This window comes from Spea bombifrons, chromosome 4 (genome assembly GCF_027358695.1).
Source record: "Spea bombifrons isolate aSpeBom1 chromosome 4, aSpeBom1.2.pri, whole genome shotgun sequence".
NCBI classification, from domain to species: Eukaryota; Metazoa; Chordata; class Amphibia; order Anura; family Pelobatidae; genus Spea; species Spea bombifrons.
In genome coordinates this window covers 61,359,048-61,375,541 of record NC_071090.1, presented here as the reverse complement: position 1 = coordinate 61,375,541, position 16,494 = coordinate 61,359,048, and the positions used below count along the sequence as shown (strand labels likewise).

Genomic DNA, 16,494 nt, shown 5'->3' with positions numbered 1-16,494 from the left:
GGGAGCAGTGCTTTGCTTCCTGATCACTGTGTCATCGATGAACACGGAGATGAAGCAGAGGGATAAACAAAATAATCTCCTTCTGAGAGAAAAAAAAGACAAAAAATAAATACGCATTAAAAATAGGTTCTGCAGTGATGACTACAGATACTGGAATAGATCCTCTATTGTATCTCCTGAACCCTAGTAATATGGCCACCATACTGCAGATATAAATTGAGGGGAAAAAAGAGCCCTGAATTAAGTATGTGGGGTTTTTTAACCACATATAGGGTACTATGTAAAGAAGCAATTTGAGCTCCTAAAACATTTTTTAAATATGTATGTGGAGGGTCTTGAGCCCGCTCAAGACCCTCCACACCACACTTGTCAAACCATGTTTTTTTGGACCTGGCTTTGTGCACAGGGGCACAGTCTTGCAGGAAAAGAAAAAGCCAACTGGTGCCAGTTGGGAGCATCCGATTATCTTGCATGCTGTGGCACTAACATTAGCCTTCGCTGGAAGTAAAGGGCCTAGAGCAAATCCTGAAAAAACGGCTTCAGACCATTATCCCTCCTTCACCAGACCTTACTGTAGGTGATATGCATTCCGATATCTAGCGTTCTCCTGGCATTTGCCAAACTCGTACATCCATCAGATAGTGAAACTGGATTCATCGCTCCAGAGTTCATGTTTCCACTGGTCCAGAGTCCAGCGCCAGTATGCTTTATGCCACTTCAGCCACTTGGTGTTGCAAATAGTGATCTTCAACTTGTGTGGAGCTGCCCGGCTTTGGAAACGCATTGCATTTCATTAAGCGCGCAGTGCTGACGCTGATTTTGCTTCCAGAGGCAGTGTAACTTTTTTTATGCTGTACTTCCCCGCTCTGTGCATTTACGTAGTCTACCGCTTCATGGCTGAGCTGCTGTTACTCACAATGATAGCCCTTACAGTGACCCCGGAGCAAATCTATCGGGCAAAACATTTTCAAACGGATTTGGCAGGGCGCATTTAAAGTTACCGAGCTCTTCAGTACGACCCATTCTACTCCCATTGTTTGTCTATGGAGATGGCTGCCTATGTGGCTGTGGCTGAAAAACTACACAAAATAAGGATCATGGTCTTTAAGATTTAAAACAAAAAAAACTTGTTCATGGAGGGGATTTAACTAAGGCTGTTCGTTTTTCAGTAAATACAAGGTGGATTGTGCATGTCTCAAAGAAAATCCAGAGTGCCCTGTTCTCAGATGCAGCTCAGAACCAACTGAAAATCTCAACAGCGGTTATGAAACGAGGAGGAAAAAGGGGAAGAAAGAAAAGGAGCTTTCTAGAGAAAAGGAATCTCAAAATCAGAACCTCGTTTTGGACTCGGATGGAGCAGTCAGCAAACTGAAATCGCCTGATAAGCAGAGGAAGCTCTCCCCACTTAGGCTGTCAATATCCAATAACCAGGTAATATGATGAGCCTGCATGTTGTGAGGATTTAATTTGTGCATTTTAAAAGATAGATTGATATCTCTTATTACATGTTACAATGCCTCAAATATGTGTAGAGTTCTGAGGATGTCGTACCTTCCTCTACCGCCAAATACGTAACATGGAAGAAATGTAAATACATTGCACAGTCAAAATGTGTTTCACAAGGAAAATTGTATTTGCGTTTAACCGAAGCATAACGTTGTTTGGTATTATTAGCACATAAAACATTGGTGCTTTTGTTGGATAATAAATCTGTTGTAAACAGTGATGCAGTAGGACTAATGCAAAAGCACCATTTTGTATCAAAGAAGGAAAGTAATGCAGGTATGACTAACTACAAAAGCTTTGTTTTTGGCTCTGTGTCTTTTGTCTGATTTGATCGTAGTACACCTGTGGTGTATTCATATTATATACTCTGTGCAGAGTAGTAGTTATTTGATGGATACTGCTATTTGTGGCAAGCTAATGATCTAAATGTGTGTCTAGTTGAGGGGATGAGTTTACAGAACTTGTCTGTTCTCTAAGGTGGAGTGGTTATGTTCCTCCTTTAGCCCTGAGATCCCTGGAGGAAGTAGTGCAGTAGAGCTTCTGTAAAGCAGTCATTTCCATCTTTCAGGAGCCAGATTATATTGATGATATAGAAGAAAAAAACCCTATTAGCAATGAAGTAGAAATGGAATCAGAGGAGCAGATTGCAGAAAGGAAAAGGAAGATGGTAAGTCGGGAAGAAAGTGGCTACTTAAAATAGTCACTTGTCCTTCGTGACACCTGGTCTTCCCATGCCACCTGTTGCTTCCTCTTAGGCATTAGAAACAGATTATTTAATGGCTTACTTGCATTGTTCTCTAAGGCTTGCATAGCGCACTTATTTCACTTGGGCCCAAAACTCCTTTCTGTTTGAAAAAGAAAAAAAAAGGCTTTGTAACGTACATATGTTGCATATTTGCAGTGCACTAATGGTTTTCTTCTTCTTACCAGTATGATGGTGCGTGTTTGTTCTTCTAAGACTTATTGGCTTTTTTGTGCTGCTTAAAGCTATTTTATGCTATGTTGATTTTTTTTTTTTTTTTTTTTTTAACCCCTGCTGTGAAGGGGGCAGTTTCCCTGTTGACCTGGTTTTAGGACTTCAAGCCTTTTTACCTTGATTCGCTCACAAGTCTAATTTACTGGGTAACTACATTCTTGCGTACTACAAGGCTTGCAAAGTTCCGAGTTGGATGCGACAAAGAACCTTCTGTCACGCCTATAGTGTGGGTTAGACTTGGGAGCTGTTGGTTTGTTTCTTTCTAATATTTTTCCATTGCTTGCAATGTATGTCTGTTTGAATAATTCAAACAATACACCTGCAAAATGTTGACTTTAAAATGCTTGCATCGCTATTGTCGCAGGTAAAAAAAATTAATAAATAAAAAAAATAATCTGTATGCTGCTTTTTTTTTTTCCTTCCCCATATATCCATGAGCTGGCTGTACCCACACAGAAAGCACCATTAAAGTTATAGTTTCAGCGTCAATAAGGTATTACACAAACACAATACATCCCTAGGATGTTCTTGATTAACTGGCACATCCTCCTGCGACAGCAAGACCCTAGTGGCAGTAGATCGGTGTGTGTATGCGTGTCTATATTATATATAATATCTATATCTATCCACATGATTTATTTAAACTATGTAATGTTTCTAGTTAAACTTTAACTTTTTTTTTCTTTTTTTTTTTGTTTTATATATATTATCACAATACATAAATCCAGGTAGTTATATCATGTATCCGGTAAGCATGTACTCTTCAGGTGTACTCACAATTTGCTGTGTATATATGTGCAAAAATATTTCATATGAGCTTTTGTTTTTATCTTCCATGATTTGTTTTCTAACAAAGTGCTTGTTTTTGTGATTTATTCTGACAGACGAGAGAAGAAAGAAAAATGGAAGCAATCCTTCAGGCTTTTGCAAGACTGGAAAAGAGAGAGAAAAGGAGAGAGCAGGCATTAGAAAGAATTGGCACAGTTAAACCGGATGTCAAAACTGAAGCCAAGGATGCACAGGTCCTCAGTGAAACTGAACTTCCCCAGGTGAGTTTGGTTAGTTGGCTAGGAATGTGTTCAGGTAGTAATTCATTTTCATTTTGTAATGTACACTGAAATGCCTGTGGTTTCCAGAGGAAGCACATATCTTCTCTGAAAAAGCTTACACTATAGTTTTTTAGTGCCCAATACATTAGTAATCTGCCTATATTTTCTTCTTTATTCCTAAGACTTTGTGCCACAGCCTGCTTTTAACAGAACTAGTTTTCAAGTTTAAAACAAGAAATATGGGGTAACCAATTTCTGATGCAGCTATTGTCTTAATCTATATGACTTGTGAAAACAGCATTTATTGTCGGTAATACCCGATACACATGTTTTAATGGATGTTTTTACATAGTTTACTGCTGGGTGCCTTTTTTAGTTTAGCATATTCTGTAATAGTGTGTGCTTATAAATACATTCTACATAAATACCACACAGCTAGCACACTACTAATGTTGTAAGTAGCCGGCTTAGCTTTCTTATCTACTCTGTTTTATTTTAGGCCACACTTATCCTTTTTTTTTATTTTTTTTATTTTATTCTAAACTTCTGTACGCAGCAGGAACCTGTGAAAGAGGAACCTGTCAACAAGCCTACACCTGCCAAAATAAATCGTACCAAGCAAAGGAAAAGTTTTACTAGAAGCAGAACTCATATTGGACAACAGCGTAGACGTCACAGAACAGTTAGCACATGCTCAGATGTCCAACCGTCTTCTCCAGATGTTGAAGTTGCTCCCCAGCAAATTGAACCGGAGACTGATGTTCTTCCAGAAGAGCCCAACAATGAAAATGTTGCTGCGCCTGTTGAAGCTGAAGATGTTCCGGAGATTGAGTCCACAGCACCTAACAAATGTTCTGTTAAATACCCTAAAACAAAAAAGGTATGCTTTCCTGGTGAGCAGTGCATCCTTCGCTGTGGCATTTAACACAGCCCATCTGAAGAGTTTTTGCTATGATCATTACAATCTAGTTTTCAGATAATCCCTGCTTTAGACTATATGCAACAAATGTGTTTTTATTTCATGCCACTCATGAAATTATTGGGACCAGTCAGTGTTATTTTTATTTTACTTGCAGCATTACTTTGTGCATCAGACTGCTGCCTACATGTGGCAATGCATAGAAAACAGTAAGCGTAACTTTCCCAGCTTCTTACCATACGTTTAGAAACAGTGTTGGAACTCAGCCGATTAACGAAAAGATTTTTGTTGTTTTTAATCCATTCCATATTGTATGTTAATCACACTCTGGGGAAAAAGCCATCCAGTGTATGTGTTTAAAACCTTGGTGTCCTAAGTGGACCAATTTTTTTTTTATTTTTTTTTTTTTAAGCAATCAACAATTGTTTTTGTAGGCTTTTTTTGTAATGGAATTAATGCAATTCCTGTTATGATTGCCATGGAAACTGACTACTGTATGTTTAAAAAATGTTACTGATGGCATGCTTTTGCTACATGTTTCCCACATGAGTGTGTATCCTATGAATAATACATACATTGCCATTTTGTTTGCAGTCTTGCGTAGGCACTTGTGTGGCACTTCAAAAATGGAAGGACACTCTTGTTACAGTATGTATCAAAGGCAGTTTCGTGACTTTTTTTTTTTCCACACAAGTATTTTAATCTGTCGTAAGATATCAACAATAAACAAACAAAAATGTAGGTTTAGTAGAAATAAAATTATCATTTATTTGATGTCTTTGTACCTGGAGAGCTAGAATGTGCATATGACATTGATGCCAGAGGTTCCGGAACAGTTGAGTGTCTACAACTCTGGGCTACATGTGCTTGTAGCTTGAACGTTATGCTTTCTTTTTTAATTTAAATTTTTTTGGGGGAGGGGGGGCGTATTGAAGGAAATTGTTGAACAGATAGGTCAGATCTTAGGTAACACTAGGCCGAAACACAGGGAATATAGAATTAGAATCTTCCAGCCGGAGGTGGATATATCTATATCTATATATCTATCACTGCCAGTGGGTGGTAACGTGGATATATGACGCAAACATTTGCATTAGCTGAACATCTTGCAGTACAGAAATTAACTGGGTTTTTTTTTACTGTTAAAATACATTTTCAGTGCAATTTCTCTTGGCTATTTGGATAGTGCGTGAGATTTAGTATAAATGTCTTGTCTGTGTTGGATATGAATAGATACCCTGGAAAGATTACAATAATAAATCTCTGAATGCAAGTACAGTAACTATTTCATAACTGTGGTTTTAATATGTAAAGGCATTTCTGAGATGGCCTAGTCCTGCCTCTGGTATGACCGTTAAATTGGTCGACTTAAGGCTACAGCTGAGTTTTGGGAGACACAACGGATTTTTTATTTTCAAGTGTCTTAATGTAAACAAAAGTTGGTACTTAACATTCTTGCAGATGTATTCTTTACTCGGCTCATTGACTTTGTAGCTGTGTGACACTAGATGTTACTGTGTTAGGTCAAAAAGAGGTATAACTACCACCACAGTACATAGTAATTTTTTTGTGGGCTGCAAGTATTAATGCTGGTTTATTTATTTTAGCACTTGGTCAATGAATGGCTAAATGAAAAACATGAAAAGCCAGGGAAACCTGGTGAGGTGTTCCACGAACGACCGCTGCGTATTACCACTGACCCAGAAGTTCTTGCAACACAGCTGAATTCACTACCAGGCCTCATCTACAGTCCCCATGTGTACACCACTCCAAAGCACTATATCCGCTTTACATCTCCATTCCTTTCAGAGAAGAAAAAGAAAAAGGAGGATGAAAATGTTTCCAGCTGTTGCAAAAAGGTATTTTCATTTTGTGTTATAGGAATAAAATTAGATTGACACTTTTCAAAAGAAATCAGTTGGTAAGCATGGCATGTTCAAGAATACCATTTTTGGGAATTAATTCTATATTGATCATCAGTTTTGTTGAGAATCTTCTCAAATGTAAATGAGGTTACAGCAGGCCAATGAATGTTAGATTCTCTAACAATATTACCTTGTCTGCTATTTATGTTGAGGCATATCTTTATTTTGTTTTTCTGATTTCTGTAGCGGTGGTTAAAGCAAGCTTTGGAAGAAGAACATTCGGCTCCATTTAATCCATTTGACTCTCCTGCACAAGAAAGATCTCAAACCCCTCCTATATTTAATGAAGACAAGTGCCATTTAGTAATGAATGGCAGCTGTCCTCTAGCAGGTAAGACCAAAAACATAACTTCTGTACGTTACGTTGTTGCTGTAGAACAGGAATGTGTACAACTACAATCCCCAAGGCCTAGAATTCTGTGTATTGTTGCTTCTTTCTGAAAAAGAGGCCTCCGATGTCCCAAAACCCTACAAAAAAAGTAAACATTGGCATCAGTTTGAGCTTAACACTCTATTTTGCGTTGTTAATATAGTAAAACATGCAGAATTTCTCTTTAGTTGGAAAATGGGACTATTTTAGCCTTTTTGAAGAGCTTTAGTTGTAACCTTTAGTTTTGGTGCTAGCTGGCCATTTTATTCATTGTAGATCAGTTTAATTTTCATATCTGCCCATGAATCATTTGAATGAGTGTCTTCCAGCATTTATAATCTGGGTGGTATGATAAATGAAAAGCAAATATTATTCAGATTATTAAATGGTATGGTGTAACTATCACTTTTAATGATTGTTTCAATTTTGCTTTTCTAGATCTAACAACTCCCTTGAAAAAACGAAGATTGTTTCATTTGTTGGACTGTGCTTATTCAGAAAATTCTACTCCTACCACATCTCCTTATGCTACTCCTACACATACAGATATTGCCTCTACGGATACGTCCTTGTTTGCCACTCCGCCCAGAGTGAAAGTGGAGGATGAAACCTGTCGCAGTGTTTGCAAACAGATCTATTCGCCGGTCACTCCTGTAACTCCTTGCATCCGGGGAAATAACTTGCATTTTGAGGTGAGTGCTTTCAGCTTAGAAATTTGATTTAACACTTGCCTGAATGCAGTAAATTGTTACTAAGGAGGCAACATTGCGCCACTTGCTGTTTATAAATATGGCCACAGTTGTATGCATGTGGCAATCAGAAGGAATTTTGTATTGATTTCCCTGACCCCCCCCCCCATTTAGATTTGTATGTTTTTCCAGACTAAGTGCTTTAGACATTGCACAGACTGTAGTAAGTGGCTTCATGTAAGTTTGTAGGCTAAGAAGCAGTCACTTAGTTTGAGAGCACACAAAAACAAGAAACCGTTATATGTAAATGTTCTGTTCATAAAATATTCTCACTGAGCCACTCTCCTATGAGAACTAATTCCTTATACAAATAACATTCCCAAGTTTAAAAACCTATAGACAGGGGCTTGGTTCATTTGGTTGAATTAAACGTGTATGGCCTGTTGTATTGTTACTTTGAGAACAGTTAGAAAATATTTGTTGTAACAAAGCATAATTGGCCATGTTAATAAAATGCTGTTCTGAGGCTAATTGGTAAATATTCCGCAACATAGCAGCAACATTCCATCTGTTGTTCTCATGTCTGTAGTACAGTGTAATGGAATGTGATGGTGCTATATAAAACAATTATATATAGTTATTGTAAAGGTTTTTTTCAATAATAAATTATAGTGAATACTAGTCAAAATTTTATTTGCAGAGCATTTCGTCGCCTGAGAGTTCACCCGAAGTAAATAGAAGAAACTGTGGTCAGGAGGTAAGCTGTAATGATAGTATTGTAATTTTAATGTGCTTATTCCAATGCAGTATCCATATAAATATTTTGCACGTTATAGTATGGTGTATATTTTTTTTCTAACTTCATGCTTAAAGCATTACAGTTTTGGTCACTAAACATTTGTTTGTTTGCAGATTAATGAAAGAGCATCTGCAGGTCTGGTGGTAAATTCCTTCAGGAATTCTAATCTGTCTGAAATAGGACTACAAGAAATAAAGACTGTTGGCTATTCTAGCCCAAGAAATAGGACAGATGCAAACCGACAATGCCCTACAGAAAATGACACTGCACCAGACCTTAACCCAGGGCTGGAAACAAGTGAGCAGAACACGGTGCAAAAAAACATGGAGTCCGTGTCGCAGGATAGGACTGATTCAAACAGCCAGCAGGAAACTGCTCTCTGCACTCGAGGCACCATTTATCCAACTTGGATTAAAAGCCCAGATAGAACAGGTGTGAATTTCTCACCAGTAAATTCTAATTTAAGAGACCTGACACCATCGCACCAGTTAGAAGTTGGTGGTGGTTTCCGAATGAATGAGTCAAAGTGTCTGATTCAAGAAGACTCAAGAGGCATGTTTTTAGATGCTTCCGTTTATTCAGAAGAGACACTTCTATCTGGTTTTGGAAGGACACTCAGTGTTGATGGCGTTCTGGATGGCAATGGAACACAGCTTAATCCCCCTCAAAAGAAAAAGGTGATTACTTTCTTTTAGTTAGAAGTAAAATATTTTACTATTTGAAGGAAAAGTCTCATGGGAAAAAAAATGTTTTCAAATACAGTGGCACTAAAGAGAACTAGGTTTTGTTTCGCAAGTCCCTTGTGCCATGCGAATTAAAGGGTCAGTCTAATGTCCTTGAAACACACTTTTAAAGAAGAATGCATACTCACATTATCAGGGAGTACTTTAATATGTCTGCTTTAGAAAGGGGGGGGGGGAATCCACTTATCTGATGTAGAAGCTGCTGCCCGCCCATCCAGTTGAATTGCAATTCTCCCCACGGATTGACTGCTTCACAGCAATGTGTCCTTTATTGAAATTAGTGGCTCTGTGCATGGGAGTCTGAACAGCCCCCCTGCACACAGCGTTCCCTAAGCCCCTGCTGGAGCTGACTGGAGGCAAATCTACACTATATGACCAAAAGTATGTAGATTTCACCTATATGAGCTTATTGGATATCCCATTCCTAAGCCATGGGTATCAATATGGAGTCCCTTCCTTTGTACCTATAACAGCCTAAACTATTCTGAGGAGGCCTCCTGCAAGATTGTGGAGTGTTTCTGTTGGAATTGTTGCCCATTCAGCCAAAAGAGTGGTGGTGAGGTCAGGTACTGAGAGGTGTTGAATGGGAATGTAGGTCACTTGAGTTCCTCCACACTAAGCTCATTAGACCAGTGGTCAATTAGTTGCTGAGACAGGTTTTGTGTGTGTGTAGTGTAATACTGGTGTTGCGAAAAGGAAAACTGATTTTTTTTTTATCTACTGATAAAAGCTTAGACTGGTTTACAACCGATTTTATCCTGAACGAGTAGGCTGCCCCAGTTTACTATATGTGATAAGTTGTGAATCATAGCTTGGGTGACTTTCAAGGATATCTTAAAAATGGGCATACATTGACTTTCTATTTAAAAAGCTTACTTTTGTATGGCACATTATCAAATTATTAAATATTAGAGCGACCTCTGAATTAACATGCTGCAATGTGTTTTTCTTTTGAAGGTATCTTTGCTAGAATATCGTAAAAGACAAAGAGAAGCAAGAAAAAGTGGCTCAAAACCCGACAATTTATTGCTGGGAACTCTGTCCCCCCATCCTGATGGGATTGGAGGTCTAGCTGCTAGCTGTGTTGCTTCTGAAAATTGCAGCAGCACTGCAGAGGTTATTGAGCAGTCTGAAAACGATGCTGGTTTAGCATTACCGCTGCTTTCTGAAGCCCAAACGTCCCCTGCAGAGGATATGGAGCAAAATTCTCCAGCAACAGACGCCACCTCTAGTGAAAAAAATGATCCAGAGGTTCCGTGGTAAGTCATGTCTGTCCAGTTATATTGCGTGTATATCTGTTTTTGTATGTATGTGTGTATATAATATATATAATATTATATAAAAAAAATGGGTATAGCATTTTCAAAGAGGCTCTGTTGTCAAACATAGGAAAAATATATATTTAAAACTTGAGGTTAAAATTGCTTGGCAGAGGGATATTTTTTATGTAAGAAATACATATGTTCTACACTGACCATAGAAGACATGTTTGTAATGATTGCAACTACTTTGGTGCAACCTGAATTATGATTTTATGCCCTCGATAACTAATGAAGTGGTCCAATCGGCAGGTGTGCAGATTTTAGTTGGTGTGCAGACTGAACCACTTATGCTTTAACCAACCCTCCCCCCTTCAATTCTTGTGGAAGCCAAGCAGACATGAACGACTGGTGTTGCCAAACTTCTTGTGGCTTGTACTGTTTTTAAATGCTAACTAGTCTCTATGCTGAGGACAACGGGTACATGGTTAGAATGCAGAAGCCACATCTTAGACTGGTCCATTGCAGGCCAACCACTTAATACAGTTTTTATAATGATGTCACTATTCACAGGACTGCTTCAACATCGGTGGAACAAGTTCGAGAAAGAAGCTATCATAGAGCCTTGCTGTTGAGTGACCACAGAAAGGACAAGGATACTGGTATTTTTATTTTTACTTTTGTATTTTTACTTGTTATTGGTTTGTGAGTGACACAAATGGTAGCTTCCTGACTCTTGTTTTTAGGTTTCAATTTTAAATAATTTGCTGGCATTAACAAGAAACCCTTAAAATATACCTTCCATGACTTTGTAAGGGTACACAAGATTGATAGAACAGCACCTTTAATTTCCCCTTATAAGTATATGCATGATTATTCATGTCCATTCCTAACATACACTAATTGACAAAAGCACAAGCTGTAGGTAGTTCTAAATAATTAATTTAGTGCTTCTTAAATGAGAACTGTCATACTAGGTAAACATAATAAAATGTAATGGAAAGCTTTGGATTCAAGCTTTTGTTACTTGCCTGTGTGTGTGTGTATATATATGTCAATGGTTGTTGCTAATTAAAATTCTCGGACACTCTTGCCGTCATATGCACTTTAATTTTGGTGTGGTCTGCTTTGCAAATGTATGGTGGGGATTTTGCAGAACTTACCTTTTCCGCACACTCGGCTGAATACATGTGATATATTCAGTCAGCTCCAGATCTGGTTCTAGTTAAAGCTACGTGCAGGGGCCTGTGTAGACCCCAGTGCGTATGTGTAAAGTCTTCTCATTGATTTCAGTAGGAACACTTTCCTGCCCCTGATTGGCAGCTTCAAGTAGCCAATCGGTGGCAAGAAATGTCAGATCATGAAGGAAGATTTTGCAGCATGGCTGTAAATTCTGTCTGGTAAGTGCTTTACTATACATTCTCCCAAAATGGAAAGTACACCCAGATTCTTCTATACCGGGGATACATTAGACAGTCTCATTAAGTAATGTTAAAGTCTTGAACAGTTAAATGTTTAATGGATATCCAATTTCTTTTTATGAAAGAGCAGTTTGTAAAACATGTTAATATTTTTAATACCGTGTACATGCCCATCATTAAATGACATGCATTTTTTTCATTCACCCTTCTTTCTTTCTCTCTCCCCACTGTTTCTTTCTTATCTCTAGCCCTTCTCTCCTCACTGCATGCAGCTCCTCACTTCACACAACACGATACAGCAGCCCCTCGCTTCACTTAACACTATGTGGCAGCCCCTCTTCTCCCTCCGCACAACATGATGTGGCACACACGCTGCCAGAGCTTTTGGATTATTGGTCGCACTGACCAAGCAAAGGTCCAAGGTAAAGGACAGTACTTAGCATTAAGCTCTGTCCAACTTGACCAACAACTCCCACAGTAAAAAAAAAAAAAAAAAGTTTGTTTCATCTTGCAGCTGGAGTAAAAAGTGTGCTTTTGCTTTAGCCCTCCTCGCTCCCAGCAACACAGAAGTTAAGTCACTCATAGGGCCATATTTTATTACACAATTCCAGGAGGATTGTTACGTTTTGAGTGTTGATTTCCCCCCGAAAACAAGTCCTTGGACGTATACACATGATTTATTTTAATTGTTACAAAATTGGTATTCTTCAGTGATAGCTTGAATTATAACAAAATACCTATAGCAGCAAATAACCATATAAGTGAACCATTATAGGGTTTACTCTTAACTCATTAAAAAGTTTTTGCTTATTATTTAACTGTGCAGTTTCATGTTTTCTAGATGCTGACCCAGAAAACGGGGAAAGTGGAAATCCAAAGGAATGCCAGTCTCCTGATAACCGAGAAAAGGACTGTAGAAGTCCTCAACAGAAAAAGGTAAGAACTGGGTCTTCATTTATATCCTGTAGCATAAACAAAAACCATTTGGCATTTTGTAAGACTAAGCTGTATTTTATCATTCCCTTTCAGGATTGCTCTACACCATCCTATGGCAAGGCTACTTTAAAGCCGGAACCACCTCAAGAACCTATGAACACTCTGGTAAATGAAACTGTAAACCAGTCTAATCATGACCAGAAACAGATTGCACTTTCCAAGTCTCACCTTTCTCAACCTCATTCACAGAAGCTGCCTTCTACACCTTTAAAGTTGCATTGTCCTTCTTCTCCACATCTTGAACATCCTCCAAAGTCATCAACCCCTCACACCCCAGTGCAGCATGGCTATTTGTCACCAAAGCCTCACTCACAACAGTTAGGGTCTCCTTATAGGCCTCATCAGACACATCAGGTTGGAACACCACAAAGAGAATCCCATGTAAACTTTTATCCAACGCAAAATCTACAATCCTCTGCTAATCCCCAGCCAGCAAGTGGGCAAATTTTTTCCCAGGCACAACCTGGGCAGTGCTCAACGGTTTATGCTCCCTTTAACCAACAGACTGGAAACAACTCTGCTCCACCTCCTCCACCCCCTCCTCCTACACCAAACTATTATCAAAACCAGCAACCCACTGTAAGCTTTCAGAATTACAGTCAAATAAAAGGAAGTATTCCACAGCAGGCTGTGTTTACACCTTGCTCTAGCCAAGGCCATCCTACTAACACAGGGCAACCAGCAATTCAAGGACACCATGTGAATTCAGGACATTACCTGCCTTCTCAGAGTTCCACTGTGCATATCCAGCCTGCACCAACAGGAGTGCCACCGCCTCCACCACCACCGCCGCCACCACCAGGCTGTCACCAACAGCACCCTGTTCCACATGTGACAGGGTCAGTTCATGCAGTACCAGTTGCCAGTGGCACACTTATTCATCCTCAAAATTCCAGTCATCATTTACCACCACCACCCCCTCCCCCACCTGGTCCCAGTCCCCATCACCCACACTTGCAACATGTAACCGCCGGGCATCAAAGCCTCCAGCCGCAACACCAGCACGCTATAAATGCAGCTCCTCCTCCGCCCCCGCCTCCTCCGCCCCCGCCACCTCAGGCAGTAACTGTTTTAGGTGGATCTGGACATCATTCTGCATCAGCACAAGGATTGCACATACAGACTCATCAAGGGCCTCCTATTTTCTCTTCGGGGGCTCATCCTGGTGTTGCATCATACGCTGCACAGGCTACCCATCATAACCCAGTAGGACCTGTATCACAACACCAACCTTCTACAGCAGGACCACACCACCCACTTTCTGGCCAGAGCCCTCATATCCAGCCACAAGGACCAAATAGTATTGCAAACTCTTCTGGATTCTGTCCTCATCCTGGGTCTGTTAACATTCCCCATGGGGGGCAAGGATCTCAACAGGCATCGGCAGTGCCTGGGCAGATACCTACTCACAGACCACAGGTGCCACCAAATTTCCAAAACAATTACCATGGCTCAGGCTGGCATTAGAATTTGGACTCTTTACACGTAAAACATTTTTAAAATGTTATGTAAATTAACCTGTATATTTTATATGTACCTTATAAAGGTACTTTTTAAAGCCTGTACATGAAACTTTGTAAATTCGAACTCCAGTGCTCGTTCATTGTGTTACTTTCTTTTTGTCTAAAAACGATGTGCTTCTAAGCCAGTATTGAGTCTTTATAGTAAGTAAACATTCCAGTTTATTTTTGTTTTGCTATTTTTTTTAATGCAGCGTAGAGAACGCTGCACAACATGTACATTTACTTGTTGTAGTTGAAATCATTTAGTGAATGTTTTCTATTGTCAGTTTTTTATACATGTGGTTGCTGGCACTAACAGTTTTTAGAATTTATTTTCTTTTTGTGTTGTGTGTGCAGATAGATAAACATAACGCAGGTTTCAATGTTACATTGCTCCTTTCATTGGTTACTTACAGACTTGTAATTTAATGTATAGTTCTTTTAAACTTCTTGAGAAGTTCTGTAAATACTGTATCTTGCTTGTATATGGCTTAAAGCTTCCTCATTTGATAAAACATTGTACATAGGTTTTGTTTTTCAGAAAAATGTATGATGCTTGTGGAAGTAGTACAGTATATGACATTTAATATTTGTAATATACTGTCACATTGCAGCACTGGTTGGGCATTTTAATTCATGTTAATAAATCACAATTATGTCAGTTTTATCAGGTTAGTCCTTTCATACATTTTACAAAACTTGATGCAGATACAGCACTTAAATTGTACATTAAATGAGTTGTCAGCACTTTTTTCCTGACTTACAAAGCATGTTTCATGTGTTGTGTTGTCTTTTAACATTTTAATGTTTTAAAAATACATATCCCCCTTGAGGGGGAAATTATGGGTGGTTGGACGTCTGATGGCATGAAATGATCTAGCCTCATAATTATCTTTTATTTATATAGCGCCAACAATTTACGCAGCGCTTAATACAATACATATATTCAAGGGGTATGACAAGACGAGTATTGACAGATTAACCCCTTCGTGACAAAGGCTGATTTTACTTTTTGTACCCTTCGTGACAATGGCTGTTTTTTCACACACATTTTACTTCAGGTATGAATAAACAGGTTCTGGTATATGTCAGTATCATAAAACACCCCAATATGTGTTTAGCAACATCTCCTGAGTACAGCGATACCTCATATGAATGATTTTGAATGCGCATTTTTCAATGTTGAACTTTGGCATTTGGGGATCCACTGCCCATGCCCTATTTGGTACATCTTTGAGCCGGGCCATTTCAGTGTGCCCAACAAAACCATATATTTTTTGAAAACTAGACACACCAGGGTATTTTAAATGCTGGTATTTTAACTCTTTGCATGCACACATTTTACCACCAGAATTTTTTCAAAGTTTGCAGTAGTATTCTTTTGTGTGTATTGTTTCCCCACACACCTATGTTATGTATGAATTTACAGCTCCTGGTATATGCCGCTGTCACACGACACCCCAATATGTGTTCAGCAACATCTCCTGAGTACAGTGATACCCCACGTGCATGGGTTTGTCATTTTTTGGGGGAACTAAAAGGCCACATTTGGTACATGTGCATTTTTCTAATTGGAAATTAGATGTGTGGCCATCCTTCCCCCTGTGTTAACTGGGACATTGTTGAACCTGGCCAACTCAATTTACCCCATCAGATCATACATTTTTTAAAAGTAGACACCCCATGGGCATTTAATATGCCAGTATTTTAACTCCATGCGAGAATTGTTTTAAGCTAATGTGCTAATTTTAGGACTTGCTCACAAAAATATATTTTTTATATATTGGCTCGGATATAGGCCGCCCCCGTATATAGGCCACCCCCTAAAAAGTTTTTTTCTTTAAAAAAGCACCAAAAAAAACATGCTGCCACTCTGTCCCCCCCGAGATATGCTGCCACTGTCCTCCCTCCCCGAGATATGCTACCACTGTCCTCCTCCCCCCCCGAGATATGCTGCCACTGTCCTCCTCCTCCTCCTCCCCCCGAGATATGCTGCCACTGTCCTCCTCCTTCTCCCCCCCCGAGATATGCTGCCACTGTCCTCCTCCCCCCCCCCCGAGATATGCTGCCACTGTCCTCCTCTGCCCCCCCCCCGACTTACCGGAGCAGACGCCCGGGTGTCTTGCGGGGCCGGCGGGGGACATCTACGCAATCCGCGTATACAACACCGGAAGTTGTATACGCGTATTGCGTAGATGTCCCCCGCCGACCCGCAGGACACCCGAGAGTCTTCTCTGGTAAGTCTTGGGGGGGGCAGAGGTAAAACGCATCGTGCAGACGGTCCGCAGGATGCGCTTAGACAATCTCCCGTGCCGGCACCCCCCCCTTGGGAAGTGCTGG

General features: G+C 39.7%; 1 protein-coding gene across 9 annotated transcripts in view; it reads left to right on the top strand.

The window, feature by feature from the left end:
• KMT2E (lysine methyltransferase 2E (inactive)) overlaps positions 1 to 14,924 on the top strand; it is a 31,779-nt gene extending 16,855 nt beyond the window's left edge. For 2 of the 9 annotated variants that reach the window (XM_053464234.1, XM_053464230.1), the window contains 14 exons: positions 1,170 to 1,431; positions 2,075 to 2,173; positions 3,367 to 3,540; positions 4,088 to 4,411; positions 5,045 to 5,098; positions 6,058 to 6,309; positions 6,562 to 6,706; positions 7,184 to 7,437; positions 8,135 to 8,191; positions 8,347 to 8,910; positions 9,934 to 10,235; positions 10,809 to 10,897; positions 12,498 to 12,592; positions 12,686 to 14,924. In XM_053464234.1, coding sequence (XP_053320209.1) covers positions 1,170 to 1,431; positions 2,075 to 2,173; positions 3,367 to 3,540; positions 4,088 to 4,411; positions 5,045 to 5,098; positions 6,058 to 6,309; positions 6,562 to 6,706; positions 7,184 to 7,437; positions 8,135 to 8,191; positions 8,347 to 8,910; positions 9,934 to 10,235; positions 10,809 to 10,897; positions 12,498 to 12,592; positions 12,686 to 14,119 — 4,105 coding nt within the window. In that variant the 3' untranslated portion in view covers positions 14,120 to 14,924. Of the gene's footprint in view, positions 1 to 1,169; positions 1,432 to 2,074; positions 2,174 to 3,366; positions 3,541 to 4,087; positions 4,412 to 5,044; positions 5,099 to 6,057; positions 6,310 to 6,561; positions 6,707 to 7,183; positions 7,438 to 8,134; positions 8,192 to 8,346; positions 8,911 to 9,933; positions 10,236 to 10,808; positions 10,898 to 11,904; positions 12,147 to 12,497; positions 12,593 to 12,685 lie in introns of those variants that run through there. The other 7 variants (XM_053464238.1, XM_053464236.1, XM_053464233.1 and 4 more) reach the window with 6 other exon arrangements.
• Positions 14,925 to 16,494: the final 1,570 nt, after the last annotated feature.